This window comes from Streptopelia decaocto, assembly GCF_964273445.1.
Source record: "Streptopelia decaocto genome assembly, chromosome: 7".
NCBI lineage: Eukaryota > Metazoa > Chordata > Aves > Columbiformes > Columbidae > Streptopelia > Streptopelia decaocto.
The window spans coordinates 39,603,424-39,615,463 of NC_138661.1; the positions used below are offsets into that span (position 1 = coordinate 39,603,424).

At 39.9% G+C, this 12,040-nt stretch overlaps 2 protein-coding genes across 2 annotated transcripts; one reads left to right on the forward strand and one right to left on the reverse strand.

Moving 5' to 3' along the window:
- Positions 1-1,048: 1,048 nt before the first annotated feature.
- Positions 1,049-6,205, reverse strand: HAUS2 (HAUS augmin like complex subunit 2). The gene is made up of 6 exons (XM_082058819.1): positions 5,893-6,205; positions 5,130-5,222; positions 3,410-3,479; positions 2,511-2,643; positions 1,735-1,843; positions 1,049-1,597 (listed from the first exon to the last, which is right to left on the reverse strand). Exons 1-6 carry the CDS (start codon positions 6,172-6,174, stop codon positions 1,448-1,450), a joined length of 837 nt encoding a protein of 278 aa, XP_081914945.1. The 5' UTR covers positions 6,175-6,205; the 3' UTR covers positions 1,049-1,447.
- LRRC57 (leucine rich repeat containing 57) lies at positions 6,204-11,717 on the forward strand. The gene is made up of 6 exons (XM_082058820.1): positions 6,204-6,325; positions 7,080-7,256; positions 8,447-8,582; positions 9,476-9,744; positions 10,196-10,381; positions 10,964-11,717. Exons 2-6 carry the CDS (start codon positions 7,173-7,175, stop codon positions 11,003-11,005), a joined length of 717 nt encoding a protein of 238 aa, XP_081914946.1. The 5' UTR covers positions 6,204-6,325; positions 7,080-7,172; the 3' UTR covers positions 11,006-11,717.
- Positions 11,718-12,040: the final 323 nt, after the last annotated feature.

The following is a 12,040-nucleotide window of genomic DNA, read 5'->3' on the forward strand; positions in this document are numbered from 1 at the left end:
CCTTCGTTTCCACATCTGAAATGACAGTGATGTGGGACTTTGGACTCAAATCCTGCAATGACATACAGCAAGTTCTTACACAAAGATCCCATTCATTTATGGGACTCAAATGCCAGTTTATATTCTGAGATCCTACTTACTGACATTCTGCTTGACTTAATCTAAATTGTTTTTATCCTCTAACTTTTCTTAACAGCAGCAGAGGGGAACACAAGCTACACCTACATAGTACACTTCAGAATTTTTAAGCTATGCTCCTTGACATCATGCCCAATGCAGTCTAAAGACTAAAATGGAATTCTCAGAAAATTTCAAATATAGAGTAGACCAATTACAAGCCAGATCAGAGTGTGCTCAACAAAGAACCAAAGATTTCTTTCTTAATTCTACTTAAGTTTTTATGCAATAGTCCAATAAACTAACAACACTTGTATGGTACGGAGCCACCTAGTGGTTACCTTCAAAAAATAAAGGGTTCTTATTTTCATAAATAGAAATCAACAGGTTGAATGTATGAAGAATTCAGATAATAGAAACGATACAACAGTAAAAAGGAATACAGCTGCACCACTTCCCGTTCACTCCATATCCTGAATGCAGAACTGGACATCCTTCAAACACAACCAACCTTCCTGGTTTGTAGATGTCCTGCCTGTGATACTTTACTGAGAAGTCTTTTCATAAGTCACTACGGTTGCAAACTGAACAATCTATGCTTTTGCTAAAGTGTCAGTCATACCCTTGAAATAAGAGTTATGTTCTAAGTGGGGGCACTGAAGATAGGGCAAGCAACAGAAAAGGAGAGACTGAAGAATATATTTATTTCTATCATAGAAATGTGGTTTGCAAATCAGCAGACCTCCCATATATCACTGAGTCCATTCCCTGCTTTCCCACACAACCACACGATAGCCATAATAAACTCCAAGTTAAAACTAGTTTAATTTCTTTGTTGGAACTTGTACGGAAACATGAGCTGGGACCTAAGACTGCGTTGTTCTTTTAATTATAGGGTTTTAATAACAAAATAAAACCCATGAAACTGAACTCTTGAAATCTAGTGCTTTAATGAAAGTTTCATAGTGACATACAAAATACAGTGTGTTATCAAGATACTTATAAAAATGAATAGAGACACTAAAACAAGTGCATAAGAAATATCAAAACAAATTTGCATTGATGATATAGGCTTCAGGAGAAACTCCTGTCCACCTACTTCAAAAAGGCACTCCTTGACAGCCTCCTCAGTAGCCAGTCTTCCTGTGAGCTACTGCTCATTGTCCTGGTTTTGTTTTGTTTAATGATTGGAGAACTGTTACATAAGAACAGAAATATAACTACCTACCAAGTCCCTGCTGGATTAAAGCACAACTATGCTGCAGTTTTCACCTGAGACCATAAAAAGGTAGATTTTTCAATAGCCATCCTATTTGAGGAAAGTAATTTGTTAGGTTAAAGACAAGCCAAAGTCCAGTTCAGCAGTATTGCAGATGCTGTCAGAATACACTTCTTTTTGCAGGTCTCTCCATTTCAATATTTGCTCTGCCAGCTCCTCCAGCTCTATCACAAGCAACTCCGTTTTTGTCAAAGCAGTGTCCTGAAGCAGAAAAGAGTTAGATTTCATCTCTACACGTCCTGTCAATCTAGCAGGACATAAAAATAACCTAGGCAACCAAATAGCATTGAATTCTTAATGCTGAAGGAGACAGAAGGCTCAGTTCTTTTGCTACTCACCATATTCTCCATGATGTTCGGTATGTGAGGGAGCATTCTTACAGTCTGCAAATGGCTTTCAAGCTTCTCAATGAAGGTCACAGCCTCAGTCAACAACTCTACTATGTACCTGTAACCAAGAATGAGCCCCCTACTCAGAAGTTGTGCAAAACAAAGAAGAGTTAACACTTCCAAGCTCTTATTTCTTTGCCCTGTGGGTTTTCTTAGTCCTCCCATTTTCTGGAAGTTCCTAACCATCTAATTAATTTTTTCCACAATTACACTTCTTTTATGACTCTCAGCAACAAGTAGGGCAGGAAATTACAGAAGCTGATATATACTTCTTCAGAAACTGGACTAGATTTTTAGATCACGAGAAGAATTATTTTTTTAAAAACATGTACTATGCATGTCTGCAAATCATTGACACATTTATTCTGAGAAAGTCACAGTGCAAGGAAGACACCAAATGCTGAAGTAACAATTCCTACTTATGGAGAAGCATAATGAATCAAGGATTTAATATTTGTTCAAAACAATACATGGCAAACTGTTGTGTAATCTTCCGAAGACAAGACCAATAACCTAAGCAAATATTCATAAAAATATGTATCACTACATTTCTATGAATTTAGCAATGAGTAAACTACTAGCTTTTAGCTGAGGTTCTGTTACCGTTTTTTATTTCTCTTCTTCTCAATGGAAAAGTGAATAAAAGTAAACAATTTTTACTGCCTATTAGTTAAAATAAATTTGGACTCATGCAAACAAAGAACAACTATTTTCTATATGCCTACTTGTGGAACGTAGCCTCAATAGGCAGGCTCTCTTGACACCTGGGCTTTATCAACATCTTCCTAAGGGCCCTCTTCTCTTTCAGTACAGCTTCCAAGTGTCTGTTCATATCTTGCAAAATCTCGCATTTTTTGCCTATAAAATAAAATTGCAAAGCTGAAACTATTGTCTGCTAAAACAAAAACAAAAGTTTCTTCTGGAGAAAGACAGAAAGAAAAAGCTTAATCCATTGCACTGGACAGTTTACACTCCAGATAGATATAATTGATCAGAATTACTTTTGTTGGAGTGCATAGGACTTAATATCAGCACACAAAGTCATAATATCCACTTTTTAGAGATGTAGCTTTGTTCATTGTTTTATAGTATTTATGGTTTTAAGTAAACTGTCTTTGAGATGAAACCAACAATATACTCCACTAGCCTAATACAGTAGTAGCAAGTTAGCATGTCCGTAAGCATCCATCAAATTGTAGTGCGAAAAGTGCAAAATAAAGACATTAATACATATGCTCCCAAATCACTAAAATGAAAATCCAAGTAATTTTAGGGGCATACAAGTGCAGGAGAAATACACTGAGCAGCAAAGCAGCACACAGGCCAAGGGAATCAGAACTCCTGATGCTCCACTGACACCACACACAAACATGCACACCCCACCACCCCTTTTTTTTGAGAATGAGTTACACACAGATCTTCTACTGAGACAGCAGAAGGTGCAAGTTCACGTAGCATGGAAGCATTCTTGAGGGGCTAATAAAACACCTGCCACCTCTAACAAGCTATCCAGTGGAGACAGCTGCAATAACTTCCAGAAGTGTCACATACTCAGGTGAAACATTAATCTGTTGATTAAGTAATTTAACGCTCTTGTTTTTTTCTAAGGCACAACTGCACTTACCTAAGTAAAAAGGGTGCGCAATGTCTGCTGTCTCCTTCTCCAACCGCAGAATTTCAGTTCTCAGTTTCTTCTACAATAATAACATCAAATGAAAATGGATTTTTAACATACTTATCCAGATGCTGTTGACTTTCTTTGGGGGAGGAGGAAGTACAAAGAGACAAAGTGGGAGAGCACATGTGTGAAACACCAACCATTTGTGTGAGAGCTTGTTACCATGCCCCTCTCAAGTGTTGCTACCCTGTTTCTCCAAAAATAAGACAAGGGGTTATATTACTTTTTGCTCCAAAACTTATTACTTTTTTTATATACAGCTGCCTGGACACTATTTAAATTGACTTTTTTATGAACTGTAACTAGGGCTTACTTTTGGAACAGGGCTTATATTTTGAGCATACTCAAAAATCCTGGAAAATCATGCTAGGGCTTATTTTTGGGATAGGTCTTATTTTCAAGGAAACAGGGTACTACTTGGGAGGGAGGGCTTTTTTGATCAAAAGGAAAAGACTGTTTAAGAAAACCCAAGCAATCTGGCAATTTATTGGGAATTTATGCTGGAAGAGACAGATCCTGTAATTCGTTCCCAAACCACAGAAACTTAAATCTCCTAAAAAGCAGTTTCATAGTCTGCATTCTACTACAGAACCTCTCACAGCCCAAGTCTCCTCCTTCTGGAAAAGACTGGTTGGTGGTGCTTGGGGGTTTTTTGATGGGGTGTGTGTTTGTGTGTGGGGGGGCGGTGTATGTGGTTGGTTTTTTGGTGGTTGTTGTTGGGTTTGGTTGGTTTTGTTTTTTTTTTTTTCCTTCTCCCCTCACCCCCTCAGATGTGAGAGAAGCACTTCCTAGTGTTAATTCTTTCCAATGACAAACCAGCACAAGAGCAGCAGATACCTTCCTGTAGCTGAAAGAGTTGTGGTGGTTTTGGCTGGACAAGAGCAGACTGAGGAAAGTATAGAAGAGGATGACATATCAGTCTCTCAGGAGACAGAAAAATGTTGCTTCACTTAATCACTGAGGATAAAAATAAACCTGCTTCACTCACAGCATATCAAACACTTGTCAGAAAGAGTACTTTGTATATTAAACCTTCAAGCAAAGGAGGCTAAGCAGAAACCTTACTGGGAAATGGAAACTATTGCTTCTGCTGCTCAATACAGGATGATGCCAGCTGCTTAACTCATTTTCCAAAAAAGTAAATAATTCGTCACACTGCTTTGCAGCAAGGCTTTGTAGCTGCTGGAGTCCATATTGTATAATTTAATAAACGCATTTTTTGTACCAGTGATCAAAAGCTCAGAAAACATCATTATAAAATACAAGCCAACAGCTAGTTCAGGCAGTAAGAAACAACTGATGTTATCTCTTGCTAACCAACAAAATAGTTGAGTTGCCTATGAAGAAACATTTTTTTAAGTGTACATCAACTACAAATTCTTTTTTGTTCTTTAGAAAACATGAGGTTATGTCTCAGCAAAAGAGGCAAGCTGCTGTGTCCTTCCAGTTATACTGAAAACTTTGATTTAATAATTTTGTTCTTTTCCTTGTGACAACTCAGTCCACTGAGAAAAACCTACCAAGTATTAAACAGCTCAGCTGTATAAAACAAAACAAAACCAACCAAAGTATGAAACAATAGCACATTGCAGTCTGATACCTCATCGGGTGATACATATCAAGTATTGAAGTGTTTAGTGTACACTGACACCAGTAAAGGCTGTACCTCATTGATTTCAGCTTGAACGTTCACTATTTTTTCTATCTCAGAGAATTTCACAAAGCATGGGGCTTTTCTACAGGTAAAATCCAATGTCTCCTGTGAAAGGAAAACAGCAATCAACAGTAAGAACATGTCAGGCAAATTCTCAAGATTGGCTTTTAATAATCTAAACTTATTGTTAATCTCTTGTGCTATGCAACGCAGTAAGCTTCAGCTGAACAAATCATAAAATACATGCACAATTTGGGGAAAACAAACCTGAGTGAAAATCAAATTTCATAAAAGGTACTATGAAAGCACTCTCAATAATACTGGCTTGCATGCTGCTGGAATGCACTAAAAGACAGCAAAACCTAAATGCTCCATTCCAGAAAAACACACACACACACACACCAGAAGGTACGGTTATTCCTGGTAAAGAAAGCTGCCATTAGCCAAAAGCGTGAGAGATCCATAATTAAAGGGGAAAAAAAAATCAGCAAGCATTTACACAAACAGTAAGACGGTTTAGCACTTCCATGATGTTTCAAGACACACAGCCGGCACGGCAGCAGATAAGGCACTAAACTTCAGTCACCAAAGCACAGGTTTGTCAACCCGAAGGCTGAACGTGAGGCCCTGGCAGCCTGGGCCGGGACACCGGCACCCGAGGGACGGGCACCGAGGGGAGCGGAGAACCGCGACACAGCACCTGCACCGCGGCTTCTCCAAACCTTCCCCACAGGTGGGTTTTGTCAGGCCGTTATCTTCCCCTCCGTGCCGTTACCTGCTTCACGACGCCCGCGGCCACGCACCGCGCCAGCAGGGTGGCCGCCGCCGTGGGCTGCCCCTCCTCCCAGCAGCGGCTGGCGGCCGCGGCGCCACTCCGCTCCTTGGCGTCCTGCCGCCGGCTGAGCGCCAGCGCCCTGCGCACGGGCAGGGCCGCCCCGCGGGCACTGGCTCTGGCGGCCGCCGGCGACGCGGGAGCGCTGCGGCGACAGTCCGCCATCCTGGGTGTCCCGGAAGCCCGGGTGGGCGGTAGCAGCTTTGACCGGCGGGTGGGCGCCATGTTGGGTGTGTTAGGAAACAGGGATGACACGCGTCCGGTTCCGGGGCAGCCGGTAAGGGCTTTTCAGGCGTCAGTTCTCGAAGGGCGGCGGCGGAGCGCGGGGGAGGGGGGCTCCGCCGCCGCGGAGCATGGACATGCGGCGTCCCTACAGGTGGGCTGGGTTCGGCTGGGCTGGGCTGACCTGACCCGATCCCGCCGGGGGCCGGGCCAGGCGGCTCCGGTGTGGCCAGAACAGCCGGGGCGGGGCGGGGTGGAGGCGGAGGTCCCGGTCCGGCCGCGGGTCTTTGCGGTCTTCGTCCCTTGCTGAGGGCGCTCCTGACCGCGGCCGCAGGGAGGGCCCCTCCTGGGCTCCTCGTCCCGGCTGGTGACGCGCTGCATCGGGCTTTGCTCCCCACCTTTGCATCACCTTCCGCCTGCAATCCTCACCTAATCCTGTAACCCGGCCTGGCTTGTCCTGAGGATTAAACCCTGCTGGATTTATAGGAGGCGGGTGGCATGTGACTGCTTCTAGAGTCACAGCAGAGGAGGCCAGTCTCTAAATGAAACAAATGTTTCCGAAAAAAAAGCAAATAAAACGGTGGTATTGACAGCAGGTTAGTGCTGGTAGATGCCACTAAATCATGACCAGTCTGCATAGAGAATCTCCTTACACTGCTGAGCCCTGAAAGAGGTGAAATGTGGAACGTATGCAGTTTTTCCACTTAGTTTTAACTATATTTGTTGCATCATTTTGGTATTAAAACTGCTATAATGAAGGCACCTTAAGCTAAGTAGGTCTTTGAAGTTCTAAGTTTTAGTCATGAGGGACACAAAAACTCAGCAGTGAAACGGTTCAGTATCTTGAAATGCTTGTAGTGTTGAAGACAGCACACATAAAATGACTTTTTACATTTGCTTTATCACAGACTTGGGATTACAGTTCTCTAGTGTAGAATAGCTGGGAGAAACTGGCAGAGACTATCGCTTCAATTCTGTACGCGTGACAGAGACCTGTCAGGATGGGAAACAGCGCGCTAAAAGCCCACCTGGAGACAGCACAGAAAACGGGTGTGTTTCAGCTAACGGGAAAGGGACTTACAGAGGTAACGTACCTGTAGGGAAAGTGTGACTGTGTGCCTGACTGACACTTTTGCATACATATATTTCTCATAAATAGTGATGCATAATATTGTTTCAATAACCTTTTTTTTTTTTTTTCCTTTTTGCCAAGTAGATCTTTGCTTGCACTGTATTCTGATTGAGGATTTATCTCTCAGGACACTTGTATGCTTACAAGCTGATGCTTTAGAATGCTTGTATGTTCAAGATGTGCTGGTTGTGATGTTGTGCTTTTTAAAAAAGGGCTGTAAACTTGAGGGAAAAAAAGTGTAAATTTTATAACCGTATTGTTACCTAGAAAGATAGTCCAAAATTTATCACATTTAGATACTTATGCTGTATTTAATTGTGGTCATATGAATAGTCTGTACTGGCAGTTCACTGGGCTGCAAGCATCTTGAAGTTTATTATATCGGAAATTGTCTTGACCCAATTGCAGAAAAACACAGAATGTCCCGGAACCATAATTCAAGTAACAATTCACAGGATAACCAAACTAAATCTCTAGTGCAATAATATTCCAAGATTTTTCTGAAGTATAATTTCTTCTTCCCCTATCCTACCTTCTGTCTTCCCTTTTCCTCTGCCAAGTCAAAGGAGAATCAAAACCACTGCCCTGTTGACCAGCACTCACTGATGGTGATTGCCAGGTTTTTCTTTTTTTCAGGTCTGTGCCAAGTGCAGATTAAAGTGGTACAGGATATAAATAAGAATAAGGAAAAGGGTTTACATAATTATTTAAAAGGGAAAGCAAGAGAAAAATTTCCAAATCCTACTCTGCTAAAATATAGAGTTGATATGTAGCTGTAGAATATTTTTAAATGACAGGCATGTTTAAGAGAAACACACAAGAGGACTAAAACATAAACATGCTCATATCATGGTATACTTACTTCTCCTTTTAAAATTTAAATTACTTGGATTAAAAACTGCACTTCCTAGGTGTTAGACTGTCTCTTTTATGTCCCTTTTTCCTTCCTCAGATGAAAAAAAAAATTTAAAACAAATGTATTAAGCAAATTTGCCAACTTAGTTGTACACTGTGGTGATTGGACATTACATATGACAGTATGTAACATCAATACAAATTTCAATTAAATTTTAAGCAGTGCAACTTGAACATATGAAATTATATCAACTATTTAAATGCTGTACCTTTTTTTCTCCCTCGTAGTTTCCTGAAGATCTGCAGAAGCTAACAAGCAACTTAAGGACAATAGACTTGTCGAACAACAAAATAGACCTCTTGCCACCGCTCATTGGAAAATTTTCCTTTTTGAAGAGCCTCGTTCTAAACAACAACAAACTGAGTATGTCTGCTAATTAATTTCTCCACATTTTTGCAATAATAGCCTGATTTCTCTGATTAGAAACTAAATTAATGATTTAACTCTCACAGCATATAAATGGGGAATTTAGTCACCTAAACTGAAATCTTTGGAATTCATGTACAGGAAAAAAAAAGAAGAAAACAAAACAAACCACCAACCCATAAATTCTTCAAAACTAGTTGCCAACTTAGTTGTGTTATCAGTTTTAGTATACAAAGACATGTAAATACTTAAAACTGTAATGTTTCTGTGCTGTGACTTGTCTAATCTAAAGGTATAACGGCATCAGATGGTTTAGTACTTGCATAAAGAACAGGTAATGAAGATGATCTGTAGAAAATGTTGCTGGACATTCAATAGTTGTTATTGTTTCTGTTGGAGAAATGTCCAGCTTTATGGAAAAATCAGGATGAGGTGAGGAAACTAACTTTTTATGTATTATTTGTGTATTATCTGCCTTTTTGAAAAACAAATGTAACTTACAGACCTCTTTGACTCTGTAGTGCGACTCAGGCAGGAGTTCTGCACGTCATACCCATGTGTAGGTAGAATGAGGCATAAATGAACATCAGCAGAGCTGATAGGCTAAAATCCTCTCAGAGTAGTGTTTTCAGCCTGTGATTTGAAGGCCTGCCTTGTCTGCAGATTATTTTTAAAGATATTTATAGAAGATGTTTAAAAAGCATGTGTTGTCAGTGGGCTTAACTTTCTATGCAGGGATTTGGGCTTCATTGGAAAATGGGGAGGAAGCCTGTGAGAAATTACTGTAATGTGGCACCGTGTTTGATGCAGTAGCTTATTTGAATTAAATGGGTATGAATGTTTAATGCTCTTTGTTTATCTCATCTCTTTGTTCTGTCATTTATTTCTAGCTGCTTTACCTGAGGAGCTGTGTAAGCTGAAAAAACTGGAAACACTCCATTTGAATGGCAATCACTTGAGGCAGCTACCAGCTGCATTTGGACAACTTGCAGCTCTCAAAACACTGAGCCTTTCTGGAAACCAGCTTCGGACTGTGCCTACACAACTCTGTGGTCTTCGCCACTTGGATGTGGTAGATCTTTCCAGAAACCAGATCCAAAATGTACCCGACACCGTGGGAGAATTGCAGGCTATTGAACTCAATTTGAATCAGAATCAGGTCTGGTAACTGAGATATTGTGGGCATGTAGATTTAGGACATGGTTTATCTTGGACTTAGTACGTCCACAGAACTTAAGCTGAGACCATTAAAATGTATAGATAAAAGACATCTCCTGGACACAAAAATGAGGGATCATAACCAAAATTTATGTACCGATACGTCCAACTGCCTGATTTGATTAACAAATCCTGAATTTAGTTATACAGAAGACTATTTGGACAGTTCTTGAGTAGGAATCTGATAAACAGATCATGGAAGAAAAATAAGTTTCTTGGATTTTTGATCATAATTGTTGCTTATGCATTGTTGTCAAGTTGTTTTTGTACATTTAGTTTATATTTACAACAGGGTAATTGTTCCATATTATGCTGAAACAAATCCCTTTAAGTAATCGTGGATCACTAACATTTTAATCCCATTTATCTTTTTTTTTTTTAATTTCTACCAGATTTCCCAGATATCAGTGCAGATCTCCCACTGTCCACGCCTCAAAGTCTTGCGTTTAGAAGAAAACTGTCTAGAACTCAGCATGCTTCCTCAGAGTATCCTCAGTGATTCCCAGATCTCACTGCTTGCAGTAGAAGGCAATCTCTTTGAAATCAAGAAACTCAGAGAACTGGAAGGTTATGACAAGGTTTGTGGGGTTTTTTTGTTTTTAAGAAGCTTCTGATTAAGTCCTTACCTAGTAGATCCTCAGAAAACTGAGCTTTTATGCTGGTGAATAAAAGCACAGTCTATTGGTATTGTCACTAGTACTGGATTCTTAATTTACCTCTGAAAAGAATTTCAAGAGTTCTTCTACACTTATCTTTCTCATAGGATTCAGGATCAGTGTTCTTTCATCAGCATCTCTTTAAGGGTAGCTAATGATGGCAGGTGTGTCTTTTCACTGATAGGACAAAAAAATAATGGATGCTTCTTATTATGCAGCATTTGTAACCGTTTAATGTTAGTTCATGATTAACACTTGAGATCTGACTCTTCAGTACTGTGAGCACTTTCCTTCTAGAACATCAATTAGAATTACAGCAAATGGCAAAAAAATGTTGGGTTTTTTTTTTTGTTTGCTTGAAATTAAAGCTCTAGTGGTTATGTCTGGGAAATGAAAATATACTTTAGATGCAGAATGCTTTTGAGTCTGAGAGCAGATACCTAGCTGCTTTCAATAACGATGAACCTTGTATTAGTTTCTGAATGTTTTTTGTTTTCTTTATAGTACATGGAACGATTTACAGCTACAAAGAAGAAGTTTGCATGATCATTATTTTGACCCTGTGTATTCCTGTTAAGAAGAGTTAGTGACCGAAGCACCTGCTTCACTGACTTAACCCAAGACTGATGGAGATGACCAGAATATTCCTACTCTAGTAGTCTGATAAGGCCATGTTGAATAAACTTGAACTAGAGACCATGGGTTTGAACTGAAGAAGCTGCCCAGGGGCCAGTTTTGAATTTTGTGAGCTTTTAACACAATACCTGACCTCTGTTGTCAGGGCTTGTTCTTTCACAGAGAAATGCAATGAGCTTTTCAAAGTTGCCCATTCCCTTATGGCAGGAAGCTGGCTGTTGATTTGGAAGAGGAATATTTCTTCTGGAAATGTTTTTCTATGATAACACATGGAAGTTCTACCACCAAAGCAGATATGAAACATTGTATGTCTTGCAGTAAGCACTATTCTACAGAGAACAACTATTACAGATGAGGTTTTAGTTTATAACCTGTGTAAGTTTTTTTATGAAGCACAAATAGTTCTGGCCAAGTTCAGTGTTTTATTAACTGCTTCTGGTAAACAAATCATGGTTTGAGCATCCTTCATTCATATTTTACTGTACAGGCTTTCTTCTCCCACAAGCAAGAATTGCACTACAGTCCACTTCTGCTTGAGCTGTATCAAATAAAAATTAGGTTCCTCTTCAGTGTATTCCATAAAAATGTATATTGCTGGAAAATATAATATCCTTGCACTGACTCCCTGTGTACAGAGCAATGCCCAAAGTTTTAGTTGTCAGCCTTATTACCAAAAACACCCAAAAAGAGCTAAAAAAAAAATATGCAATTATGTAACTTATACTGAAAAGGAAAATGTACTTGTTTATTTTAGTAAATAATTTTCAAAAACTCAGTTCAAGTTTACTTGGTGTAACTGCTGCTGTTGTCAATTTAACAAGTAGTACTAAACTATCACTGAGAGCCATCACTTAAGTGGCTAGCTCCATCAGTTGGTGGTAACAGTGTGGTTCTGCTGCTTTGAGAATGCAGAGGTTGTCAGTATGTCAACACTTTGGTAGCAAA

What these genes read in the sequence shown, in the direction of transcription:
- HAUS2 (XM_082058819.1), bottom strand. Translation starts at nt 6,174, where the DNA reads ATGGCGCCCACCCGCCGGTCAAAGCTGCTACCGCCCACCCGGGCTTCC. An exon ending in TGCGCACCCTTTTTACTTAG is followed by an intron (nt 2,644 to 3,409) that starts GTAAGTGCAGTT and finishes TTTATTTTATAG; the next exon opens with GCAAAAAATGCGAGATTTTG. An exon ending in ATTGAGGCTACGTTCCACAA is followed by an intron (nt 1,844 to 2,510) that starts GTAGGCATATAG and finishes TCTTGGTTACAG; the next exon opens with GTACATAGTAGAGTTGTTGA.
- LRRC57 (XM_082058820.1), top strand. Translation starts at nt 7,173, where the DNA reads ATGGGAAACAGCGCGCTAAAAGCCCACCTGGAGACAGCACAGAAAACG. An exon ending in CGGGAAAGGGACTTACAGAG is followed by an intron (nt 7,257 to 8,446) that starts GTAACGTACCTG and finishes TCTCCCTCGTAG; the next exon opens with TTTCCTGAAGATCTGCAGAA. An exon ending in AACTGGAAGGTTATGACAAG is followed by an intron (nt 10,382 to 10,963) that starts GTTTGTGGGGTT and finishes TTTTCTTTATAG; the next exon opens with TACATGGAACGATTTACAGC.